Source organism: Candidozyma auris, chromosome 2 (genome assembly GCF_003013715.1).
Source record: "Candidozyma auris chromosome 2, complete sequence".
Classification (NCBI taxonomy): Eukaryota; Fungi; Ascomycota; class Pichiomycetes; order Serinales; family Metschnikowiaceae; genus Candidozyma; species Candidozyma auris.
The window spans coordinates 2523386-2535967 of record NC_072813.1 but is presented as its reverse complement, the minus strand read 5'-3'; the positions used below and the strand labels follow the sequence as shown (position 1 = coordinate 2535967).

The 12582-nt window shown below is 48.7% G+C and overlaps 3 protein-coding genes across 3 annotated transcripts; 1 reads left to right on the top strand and 2 right to left on the bottom strand. All coding sequences in view use genetic code 12, as the record gives it.

The window, feature by feature from the left end:
• Positions 1-1821: 1821 nt before the first annotated feature.
• RFG1 (HMG domain-containing transcriptional repressor) lies at positions 1822-3233 on the top strand (the record flags this gene model as incomplete). Its single annotated transcript, XM_054702102.1, has 2 exons — positions 1822-2257; positions 2323-3233. 2 exons carry the CDS (start codon positions 1822-1824, stop codon positions 3231-3233), a joined length of 1347 nt encoding a protein of 448 aa, XP_054558077.1.
• Positions 3234-9528: 6295 nt separating this feature from the next.
• DRE2 (electron carrier DRE2) lies at positions 9529-10569 on the bottom strand (the record flags this gene model as incomplete). Its single annotated transcript, XM_029036126.2, has 1 exon — positions 9529-10569. One exon carries the CDS (start codon positions 10567-10569, stop codon positions 9529-9531), a length of 1041 nt encoding a protein of 346 aa, XP_028891368.2.
• A 773-nt stretch (positions 10570-11342) lies between these two features.
• On the bottom strand, positions 11343-12554 carry CJI96_0002614 (uncharacterized protein; the record flags this gene model as incomplete). The annotated part of the gene is made up of 1 exon (XM_029036125.2): positions 11343-12554. The coding sequence occupies one exon, from the start codon at positions 12552-12554 to the stop codon at positions 11343-11345; it is 1212 nt and encodes a 403-aa protein (XP_028891367.2).
• Between the last annotated feature and the right edge of the window lie 28 nt (positions 12555-12582).

Here is a 12582-nt window from a genome sequence, read left to right as displayed (position 1 = left end):
ACACGGAAACAAAGTCCAAAGAGTCGCTATCTTCCATGGCAGAGCCAGACCCATTTTTCTTTTTGTTTTTGTTCCATCACTTTGTACCCTTCAACTCCCACATCCAGGGACCAGGGCCAGAACTTTACAACCTCCAGCGCATCGACGTCACCCAGGCAACATTGGTGATCGCCGCTCCCTCGAGCGAAAAAGGGGACACATGACAAGGTGGCTCACATTTAGGCCATGCCGCCTGCTGTTCGTTTGCAGGGTGCTATTGCAGCAGCAGAAGCTACTTCCCCTTGCGGGTTTGCGATTCTCCACCGTCCAACCAACCCCGGCGGTAAACCCACTCTCCACCGCCATTGTGGCCTTTAAACAAAGACTCTGTCTATCGGAATTATGGAAACCAGCGCAAAAAAAAAAACCAAAAAAAAGAAAACTACTCACGCTGTTAGTGCCTCCCCAGACCGATCGTCAACCTCCTCCTGATCGTCCATAACTACACTGAATGCCATCTCCACAACCACATACAATGATGTCTCAAACTACTTAGGTAAAATTTTCAAACTTTGTTGAATGCTATCTCCAAACCTCACAGTTGCCTCTCTCGAACTTCACCGGCTGGAGCCTGTCTCAGATTTGTTTTCTCCACAATTAAACTTCACACGCTTCAGCCTTTTGGCTTCATGCTTCCTTCCAAATTTTGTTCGTCTACTGATACGAAGAACAAAGCACATTGTGGGTTCTGATAAGGTTTAATTTGCAGCCATTAGTGCAACTGTGAGAGAGGGGGTAACTTTTGCCGCTGTGCTGGGCCATTGTGGGCCACAGGTTCCGGCAAAAAAACTGGGTTTCCGGGCGCATTTTGGCCCACTTGTGTGAGTTGTGGAGGTTGTTGGAGGGGAGCTTGCTCAGGAATTATGGAGAAATTGTGCAAAAGATTTATATATACATATTTTTCTGGCGGGCAATGCCGTGAGACCCCGAAGAGGCTTATTAACAAAAAAAAAAAAAAAACGGTGGGCGGGAGCACACACGGCGTACTGCATACAAGGCGTCGTCGTCGTCTCGGTGTCTCTCAATCACGGTTGAGAGAGGTTTGCAAGGTGCCTCGTCAAATGGTGAAATGGGGGCTATTTTGGAGACCCGCCTGCAGAGGAGCAGGGAACAGCGACGGGTAGCCGCCTGCACACAGGCGGCGACGCGCGCAGCCCCCCCAGCGACCCAGTGGCCAGTGCTCATACTGTACCCTCGCCGCGCGTGCGCGCGCGCCACCCACCCACGTACCCACGCACGCGCCACGCAATGCAGTGCACGTTCTGCACTGCCGCATGCGTCATGCGCTATGCGCCACCCATACACTCCCTGCTGCGTTCAAATGGAGTAATATTTCATGCACGCTGCACGTCTCTCTGTAGATGTCCGTTCTAAACCCGCCTGTCTATGTACAGCGAAATGACGCACCTACATATTCATGTATTCCAAAAAAAATATAAAGTCTCCCTCCTACCGACATATTTGTTTAGCTCAGCTACCTTTTGAATTTCTACTTCCTCCCATCTACTGGTTTTCCAGTTCCCATCAATCCCCCTTTTTCAATTCCCCACTGTATCGTTTGGACCTCCCCCAGTCTGTCCAAGCCTTCTTCCTCGATCTGGATTCCCTTTAACCTCCTGTTTTCCCCCAGATCCATATCTACAACAAACCTCATCCAATCCCCCAAAAGCCAACCTCGAGAATCACGCCTTCTCCCCACTTCTACCCCCAACCTCGTCTTCAAGCTCCCCAAGTCTCCCCAAACCTCTCCCCCTCACCCTTCTCCCAGCTTGAAGCAGCTTGATGTCTGCAGCAGTCTTCTACCACCAAGATCAGCTCCAAGACTACAAGCAACCTCCAGCAAACGATCACGAGACCTCCTCTGCCACCGACACGTTGCCCTCGGTCGCCCGTCTCATGCCCTTGGCCGCCACGTCGTCCGTGACTAGTTTGCAAAGTCCCCATCAAAACATCCAGAACAACAACAGCAACAACAACAACCAGAACCAGCAGGGTGCCCAAGCGCTGGATTTTATGTATCCAGTGGTGTCTGCCGCCAACAGCTACGCTGGCTACCAGACGCTGCCTGAGGCGCCAACTTCCCAAAGCGGCACCTCGTACCACCTGAGCATCAACAACACCCCGACGACGCCGTTGAACAACTACACGGCTGCCAACGCTGCGCTGGCGACGACGACGCTGTCCATGTTGGCGCCTTCTGCCCACCATAGCTCCCACGGTTCGATTCCCACCCCGGCGCTCCTCCCATGATGGGCCAGCACCCGCTAGTCGGGCCGGGACCAGGACCGGGGCCGGGTCCGTTGCCGTATCAGCAACAACAGCTCCAGCAGCCGCCGGTGGTTGTGCCCCAGGAAAAGTGCACGTGCAAGCTGAACCCGAACCGAATCCCCCGGCCTCGAAATGCCTTCATTTTGTTTCGCCAGAAGTATCACCAGCTGGTGCTCGACGAGTCCACCGAGGCCAAGACGAATCCAGAGGTTTCCCGAGAGTTGGGCCGCCGCTGGAGAGCGCTTTCGCCGCAAGAAAGAGAACACTGGCTGAACTTGGCCGAGGAGGAGAAGAAAAACCACGCCAAAAAGTACCCCAACTACCGTTACACTCCTCGCAGACACGGCAAGGGCAAGAGCTGTCCCCTGTGCCAGCAGAAACAGCTTCGCCAGCAGCAGCAGCAGCAGCATCAACAGCAACAGCATCAACAACAGCACCAACAAAACCAAAAGATGATGCGGGCCCAGCTGTTGGACCAGGAGGCCTTGATCAACTCACAGAAACTGCCCTTGACCCAGGCCCAGGCGTTTGCTCCACAAATGGCGCCCTTCCAGCAATTTTCGAGCCTGCTGCAGCCATTGCAACAACAACAACAACAGCCACAGCAGCCCAATCCTTATCTGATGGGCCAGTTCATGTTTCAAAGTCCCTTCACCCAACCCCAGTTTGGGTTCCCAGACCAGGGACAGCAGCAGCAGCAGCAGCAGCCACTGCAGCATCAACCGCAAGGGTCTCCACAGCAGCCTCTTCAAATACAAAACCAGCAGTTTGTTGACATGAACCAACCGCACTTTATGGGCGGCGGCTACGACACGGCTGGCAACCACACGCAGAGATTCAACTCTTTGCCTACGGCCATGGGGAGCACCACCTCTTCCTACAATGGTCCCGAGGTGTATATGCAACCGCAAGCACCACCGAAATGAGATTTTGATATGAGACAGGCGCTCAAGGAAAATGACGACGAAATGTACACTATGTTGCCGACATCGGCTTTTAAACAAATGGAAGGGAGACAGAAAAAACCTCCCTCCCAGGGTAACCACGAGTTTGTAATTTCTGTTCGCCGAGAGCAGACCGGATTAATATACAGCGTATAGGGAAGATACTGTAGAAAGAAGAAAAATGAAGAAGAGACGTGTTACAATAGTGAATAACAATCACGAAGAAAGAATTCATGACAAGCGACTCGCTTGTAAAATCGGTGACATGACAATAAGAAGAAGGTTCCAACATAGGTGTTAGAGGGTTCTCTTTATGTAAGTGTAGAAACACACAATAGCAACCATTGACCACCACCACAAGAGATACCTTTTCTTGACACCCATTGATGTCTTGGAGCAACTCACCAAGAGATCACAGATACACCGCAAAGTGAAAAGAGGGGAGAGCCCACACTACAAGTTCAAAAAGGCAAAAGAGTGACAGGAATTGTTCAAGCCGCTGCCTTAGGAGATAACCGGAGAAGAAGCACCTGGGAGGAATGAAATAAAAAAAAAGGGTCCAGCTTCACAGGAGCCTTGACCACTCCCCCATATTTGGACAATGCTTCGTAACTGCAAAGAAAAACCACTCCCCAAATGCAAGGGCATTCTCCATGTTAATTTGCTTTTCACCACCATCGTGCAGAGTTTAAACCTCACTGACGCTCAAAGCCGAATACACAATGGAAGCGAGCCGAAAGGAACCGAGCCAGCACTGACTTTTGCAATCTGGCGATTGGTGGGATATTACGGGCAGAGGATCTTTGATCCAAGACAAAAAACTCACAGAACGAAGCTGCATGATGAACGTAGGCTGGACGATTCAATTTGTCAAAAAATGTGGATTTAAACGGCTTGTTTGAGGTAAATTTACGGAGACTCTAAATAATGTATCTACAAGTTCAATTAAATTCTTTTTTTCTTGTGTGACTTTACAGAGTGCTAGTTGTTTGAATTTTTCTTCCTTAAAAGCACCGTCTTTCACCATTTTCTTGAGAAACCACCACCCTTCGGCCGCCTTACGGCAGCCGTCTCTGAATTTCTCTTTCTACGGCTTTCTGTCCTTCTTGTGGCTTGACCCGGAGCAAACGCACCTTGGACAAACTCCGAAATCGTCTCTGAAAGATGGCCAAGATTGGCGTTTTTTCGCCAGTTGGTACATAAATGCCGGTGCAGTTGTTGCCGAGAGAAGGATCCGCTAAAGGAGGAAATGCCTGATGACCAATTGTTTGGAAAGCTTTAGCGGTAGAAGAAAGCTAGTTATGCACAAAAAGTGAGTGAAGTTGGGGGTGTAAGGGCCCCCGAAACTCCCAGAAAAGCATATAGGCGACGCTCCAAAACAGCCTCTCCATCTACGTAGCCGGACCTCCTCCAACTCGGGCCGTCTCCTCCACTTGTACCAGCAAAACCCATATTTCGACGAAATAGACGGCTAACCGCAGCATGTGCAAAAGCGCGTTGCGAGCCCCCGCATGACATCGACGCGGCGTGCACACAGGTGCGTCACAGAATAAGCACCCTCAACGCAGGGTCTGCACACGCAGATGCCTCCTAAGACTCCTCGAAAGGCTGCTCTCAAAGACCCTGGAAGGTGATGTTGCATTTTCTTTTTGGCCAGACACATCGAGAGAGACACTTAGAACGTGTGTTGGATTTTATCTTTTTAGTATCAGCTCAGACTCCCCAAATAATACCAACCCCCATTTTCTGTTGAACCCTTCGCTTTCTAATAATGCGCTCAATCAGAACATTGCCGATCGTGAGGGTGCATTTTGCAAGAATCCGCCCTGAACTGCCGCATCCCTGGCTCCCAGAAGGAGTTCGAGATCGGCACCTCTTTGTAACTTTAGAAATTGTCTCTGATTAACTTTGGGATCATTGAAGCTTGTTTTGAAGGTTTCTTTCTTTTTTTTTTTTCTTTCCAGGCTCGCTTCCTCGTTCCAACTCTGTTTTCTGCCCAAGAACCTTCTCGTCTGCTGCTTGAACCAAGGAGGCGCCTGGCGGGTGCCCACGTCACAATGGGGAGAATGGCAAACTTGCTCTCGGCATTGTGTGGGATCTCTTGTCCTGAGAAGCGCAATGGAAGCCCAGGCATTGTGTACAAGTTAGAGAGCAAGAGGACCCACAGGGCAAGTGCTCGGCGTCGCTTGTGCTTGGTTATGAATCTTTGTTTTTTTTTTTTTATTTTTTCTTTATTAATTTTTTCTTTATTTTTTTCCATTTCGTCAGTGAACCCCGACACTGTTGATGGTAATCTCCGGACGATTCTTCGCCGCTGCCTCTACGATGTTTTTTTTTCTACATTTAGGTTTTAGGGCTACATTACGGCTAGACGAGGCCAGTGTTGGAAGGATCGACACCTCCTTTCGGGGAGCTTGAATTCATGTGAAGTGAATCGAAAAAAAAATGTTCGTTTAATTCTGCAATGTGCTGGGGGTTTCGTGCTGATCTTACTCTCCCCAAGGTGGGTTTCTCTTCACTGTGATGTAATAACCTTTCATGGAAAGTTAGATTCGCCGCCGTAAATGTGACCAAGGTTCAGATCTACTGTGGCACTGCCACCTCTACTAGGGATTTTTTTTTTTTTTTTTATTTTTATTTTTATTTCAAGATACTAACGACATTGAAAGATTATCCTCATGTGTTTCCCAAGACATTTTGGTTCTCAATGAATCGTAGCTTGTCTAGTATTGAAGCCTGCTTTGCCATTGCAACCGAGCTTTCGTTGCAACAACTTGCCATTGATCTACCTGCGAGCTAGCCTTCTTTAAACAAGTAGTGATTGTTCAACATGAGCCTCTTAATAGAAAAAGAAGGATCTGAACAATGAATTGGCGGTTTGGCTGTGGTTTGCAAAGAATAGAAAAAATGACCGGTAAATCATCCTCTTGAGCCTTCCAAAGACAAGCTGTTTGTTTCGTCCCAAGCCATACTCCTTGGTATGTCACCGATCAATTCTTAATTCAGCATGGGAATGCTTGTGACATCACTGGAAGCGGTGTAGTAGATCATTCGTCGTCTATGTCTGCAAATTTCTATTTTTTAAGTCTAGATGTGCTGTCATTGTTGTTGGAATGCGGTCGTTCACCCTTAGTGTATATTTGCTCGTCTCGAACATTCCCAACAACACACGTCATGAAGTTAAAAATTCAAGCGTAAATAAGGAATCGAAAATGGTTTCTGGAATTTATGAAAAAAGGAGAAGAAGTTAATTTCTCGTATGTGATGAATTCCGGCGAGCCACACAGTTGATGCAAAACACCGCCTTGAACGGACACATCAGCAAGAGGAGGTCACAGCACCTTGATCAATACATGATAAATTTAATGAACAACCTGGCTAAATAAATGTCATTGCTTGGTGTTCCCCGGGCTATCTTTGAGCAGGCGATCTCGATGATTCTTATATGACCACTAGAGAGTACGGAAATCTAGGACTAACTTCACAGCTCATCCATTACGTCCTTGCAGCACACATAAATGCCAGGGTCCTCTAGAAGATGCATGAAAATAATCTCTTGGCTTCAACAGGGTCTCATAAAGCCGGGGTTTGAAAGAAAATCTCCACATCACCACGTAGGCGTCCATTCAAAAATTCACCCCTACTCACCACAGCATCAAAAGCTTGCCAACAGAATTCTAATCCAACCCCTAAAACAGCGCCCCCTTTCTTGAATACGGAGGTGGTTTACCATACCCAACGCAGTGGCCTCCAAACACGTATACGACTACCAAGCCGAAGTGACCTGGCCATAGGTTCCGCCTGCAAAGCATCACCTACTTTGCGTCAGATCAATGTAAGCGATGCTGGCCAACACTACAAACCAGGCAGAGTTCTCAAGCAATGCTTCTAATCCAGGGGAAACTAGGAAGGTGACAAAGAGGGATCATAACCACAGCAGCCGAACGGTAGCAGAGTGGAGCCACGTCTCTAGTGCAAGATACAGAACTAACCACAAGATGACGCTAGATATGCTTTTGTCAGTCGCTGATGGATCACGAGCCCGCTACTGAAGAAGACCAAACAATCCATTTCTCATAACCCAACATGTTCGCTGGGGCCAACGAAGGCGCAGGTTGATGTTTGGCGGGACCGCCTTGCCGTGAGGAAGAAGGTTAGATCACACGGCGGCATTATTGACAGGCGTGGGCCCGTTGTCATGGAAACGGAGGGCGCTGGGTTGGAGGCACCTGTTCGGCTCGCTCAAAGAATGCAAAGGAAAAACAACGAGTGCCATCACAATGGAACCCTTTGGCAGTTTAAACGAAGGGAAGCATGAGAATAATAAGATGAAGCATGAAGAGTGTTAAAAGAACAAAGACTTTATGTCAGGGGGTCATATCTCGAGAATGTCGTTGACCAAGCAAGCGAGGAGGGAGCTAGCTGTGGATTTGAAATGCAGCCAGGGTTCAGAAAACACAAAAGTCATTTTGTACGTTGAGTTTCCTCGGCAATATGTGCTCCAGTTGTGTCAAGTATCTTCGGCTCACAAATTTGCCAACAACAGACGCTGCAACGAGATAACTTTGAAGAAGCAAACAATGGTCGCTTTCCTCGAACAGGCGGAAAAACAAGACCGTGAGCCACCCTCGGGCCCGTAATCATAATCAAGAACGTCGAAGGAGGAAACTTCTCTTCATGGTCCAGAGTTGCAAGCGAGGGGAAAAGAATGATTCGCCTTAAGAATGGAAGGAACAAAAAGACGAGGCGTTCTGCTTCTCTGGTCTCTAAAGCATAATGTCGGGATGGTGCTTGTTGAAACGTTAAAGCTTATAATTGGACTTTTGACTTTACCTTCGTGGTCCCTAAAAAGAAGCCCTGGTGAAAGTTACATTTTTTTTTTTTTTTTTTTTTTTTCAATTTCCTTCCCTTCCATGACAGCGCTTGCCTACCAGGCAACTTTGGCGCTCCAGCAGCAAGCACCGCATGACGTCGGGGCCGCTAAAAATGGCTGGCGCTGCGTTTCTCGAGTTTTTAGTGCTTACTGGTGCATGCGGCCCTTGACGTGGGAATGTCTATCTAAGGCATTTCATAATCTAAAGTGAGACCTTTGAGAGAGCCATGAGAGGCCATGCGCTTACACATCCAAACCACTATACGAGGACCAGCAAGGGCAAAATACCCAAAAGCATAATGACGCTGAAACCGTTTCCGTCCCCCGCGCTAATGCAACGGCACACGCCGGCGCCCTTGCCACGAGCAGCTTCTAGAATTTCTCCATGGCTTCCAAAGATCAACCCTTGATCGTCGTTGGTAGCATCAAGCACATCAGACAGCGTTGCTGCAAGACCTGCAAGGGCGAAAACTTCAGCTCTAACCGCTCGTCCACCCGCCCCTCTTTCAACAAAGCCAGCGATGCATTTCGCCAAAATGCTTTCTTTTTCAATGGCTGAAACGCGGCTCGTGGATGCGTCCCGACGGTGCTGAAACTTGCAGAAGCCACAATAGAAGGGGCCTTCCCCCTCCCCAAAAAACAAAAAAATTATGGGCCCGATGGAGGGCTTGACATGTATTGTTGGTTTGGGCCAGTCTGCAGCAGAGCGCTTCGATACGTGAACAAGCCATAATGGCTCGAGGGTTCTCTTGATGCGGTCTTCTTTGTATTTTGGCCGAAAGGAAACCTACGCTTTTTTTTGTTTTGTTTACGAGACTGCTCTCTTCGTGCTTCTACATGAGCTTGCTCCAGGAATGGAGGAGGTTTGCTTTGCAGTTGGGGCCGATCGACTTTGAAGATGCACTTTGCGTCTGATCGCTGGTGTTGGCATGTGCTTTTTGTGGGGAGCCCAAAATTTCACAATTTCACCTCGCGTGTCGGCAACTGCAAGTGAATGTTCGTGAAATTTTTATACCACGATTCCTGATCCAGCTGATAGCGTGCTGATGTTCATTGAGTCTAACTTGTCTGGATCTCCTTGGGAAGCCTGAAAGAGCTTAGACGTTATGGTAGCAATCTTAATTAACAGGGCGGCCTAAGGCTGATCTTTTAGAGTGGAGAGAACACATCGTGACTCTCAAGTTGCTTGCATGGCCATATTAAAATGGCGCATACGGAGAGCAAGTTGAGAGCTGATCTACAAGGGGCGGCTGTTGAGCTGGCGCCGCTTTGCTTACGCTAGTAATCTGCACATGTCTTGTCTGATTGTGGCAAGACATGGCCACTGAATATTCTTACGTCATTCAACAAACTTCCGCTTCCTGTAACCCAATTTTTATCCCTAATTAGTGTATGCTGATCTTCCTAGATATCCTCGCCGAAGCTGTCGATGGTGATGGCCTCTCCTGGCTTGAAAGGTGGAAGCCCAAGGTACGGGCATCCATCGCAGCGGAAGGCGTCGCCAAGGGCGCACGATCCACACCCGCCGGTCTTACCTTCGACGGTGAAGTCTATCTCTGTCAAATCCTCTTCGGTGAACTTGACCTGGCTCTTCTTGAGACGCTCCTCTATCTTAATGGCCTCTGCAGTGGCCAGCTGGGCCATTTTGCCCAAGATCGAGTCCTGAAGTTTCCTTGTGTCGTCAGTCTCGGCCTCTTCGAGCTCCTTGAGCCCACACGTGCAATCCTTGCACGCCTTTCTTCTCTTTTTACCGTTGGGCAACTCGCACTTCTTGGGCACCACGATGTTTACACGATCTAGGTACAGCGATTCCTGTCCAAGCAAGTCGTTTTCGTCGATCAAGTCGTCGTCGTTGTCACCGTCTTCTTCGTCTGCAGACTCCTCGCTGAAGTATGCCAATTTCGAGCTCTCTAGTTTCCGCTTCATTGCCAGATCCTCATCGTCTGTCGTATCTGACGTGTCTGTCATCGCCGAGGGCGACTGTACGGCTTTTGTGAATGCTGGTTTTTTGAATGTTGGCAACGATTTGCCCACGTTACCGTTGGTACTCTTCTTCTTTAGCAATACAGTTTCTGCCTTCGCTGGCGCCGGCTTTAACCACACCCCGGGCTCCAGAACAATGAACCCAGCCATCAACACGTCGAGATCCTGGTCCGTTGGCAAGTCGCCCAGCAACTGTCCCTCATGCGCTAACGTGTCAAAGAGCTTCAGAATGAGCACAGGAGCAATCGAAAGGTGATTCTCGTTTGGGTTCACGTAGACGATGTGGTCAAAAGAGCCTGGGGCAACGTCCACGGCGCCAATAGCAAACCTATCGATAATGTGTTGTGTGATCGTCGCAGAGGGGAACTTCGAAGCGATTTTGGTCTTCGTGGCCTCCACAAGCGCCTCGTCGGTAACGGCGGTGGGATGAAGAAGCATCAAAACGGACGCTGTTTTGTGCATTTTATAAATATGTTTTTGGGATATTGGAGGGGACTTTAAACGTAAATTGTTTCTCTTGAAAGTTTGGTCTTATCGTCGTTTAGTAAGCAAAAAGGGTGAAGGTGAAGCGAGCAAGTTTCAGGCTGCTTTTTTCGTGGTCAGTCGGAATCTGTAAGTACTTAAAAAGGATTCGGACGAGTGAAAAATTTGGAAGAAGTATGAAGAATAAAGGATTTATGATCCTTATATACGAGTTAAGACCTTTTTTTTTTTTTAGGGTGAAGGTATGGTTTTGTACTGCACACAATGAGGGACCGCTGACAAAAAGAAATAGATTACTACGATAGAGAGATGCAAGGGTTTTCTACTGGAGCCAGCATTGGATATCAATACCTTTTCAAGGTATGTATTCCACAATACTTGTACAAATTCCACAGTCTGTATATTCCTGGTGCATGAGTGTCGTTTTTTAGCAGCCTTTTCATAACTCGGGAGGAAGAAACTTCGATGAACTTTCTTTTTGTAACCTCCGCGGTGACCTTCGCAAGCGATTTTATTGGCTCATTTCTCGTGTGATTTCAACCGCTGAGGGTGATATGAAATCATTAAGCAAAACCCGTTTTTAGTCATTTTCGCGTCATTGTATACCCGAGCCAATAACACGCTTTAATTTATCAGCATCATCAGCGCGTGTAGTCACATAGCGCCGTTGCTTTAGTCATCAGGTGGTGCTTTTTGAAGCCAAGCCTTGCAGAACTCTGTATCTAGTTGATCTCTCTACTCTTCTTCACATCCTATGACGACTCTTCCCCCTCTGACATGGTCGACTCCTCGATATCGGTTTCGTCGTTGTCGACATTTTTCATGATGCCTGAGATTGGCGGAAGCACCGTGTTCACCACGGACGATGAACGCAGCGTTTGAGTTGAATTGGTATTCTGACTCTGCTGCCGGCTGTGGCCCCTGCTGTCATGTAGTTTTTGCGGCGACGAGAGCGACATGAGCGAGTATACGGCGTCCTGTTCCGAATCCTGCGGAGGACTGTGTTTGCTGTTGAATGCAACGTTAATGGGAGGTAATTTCAAGGGTTGCCCCTCGTGACTGGGGGGAACTTTGTAAGGGCTTGTTTCGAGATTTCGGCTACCGTTCAACGACAGCACAATGGAAGACCGCCTACGTTCGGTGGGAGTACCGAAACTGCGCCGCTTCTCCTTATGTCGAGAGAATGCAGCGAGCAACGCCGTCTGCGCGTTGGAGTCCTCCTCAGGATACGTGATGGGAATTCTTTCGGAGGATTTCCTGAACTCTGGCGATTGTTGGAGTCTATCGTCTTGGCCAAGAGTCCGTGGAGGTGGAGGAGGCGAGGCCTGGAGTGTCTGTAGATTTATGTTGGCTCTCTGCATCAGCGCTGGAGGCAGAGAGCTACTACCTCCTTGAGGAGTACTGAAACGCCTGGGGCTTGATGTCTTGAGCATCTTTGTTGGTGACTCTTTTGTGGACGTGAAGGACTGGTCGGAGAAATCTAGCTTCACCGGCGCAATCTGGCTCTTGTCTTTATCCTGACCTTTCACTTTGCCCAAAGCTGAACTCAAGCGAGACTTCAACTGGGAGCTGATTTCTGCGAGCTCTTGCTTGTTGGGGCTATTTTCATCCGTGAACAACCGCTTCCCCGGACTGAAGAACTGCGGCGTTCTCACCAACTTCAGTTTGCGCGGTGTGTCTCTTTCATCCGAGTCGTAGCCGCTATTCTTGGGTGTTTTGAGAATACTGGGTTCGCCATCATTGGTCGAATTGAGCTTATAATCTGGCGATTTGAGCATTCCTGAGCTTGTTCTCTTGAGCCCCGGGCTGAACGGTAGTTGATCACTAGGTTGTTCAGGGGTTGCCAAAAATGCCAGCAACCGTTTCTTACCCTTCGCCGCCGGCGGCGTGGAGGGAACATCCAACTTTACCTGCTTGCCAATCCTGGGCGATGAGATAGGGGTCCCCGGTTTATTGGAGCTCATCGCTGTTTCTGAAGGATTTTGATTGAAA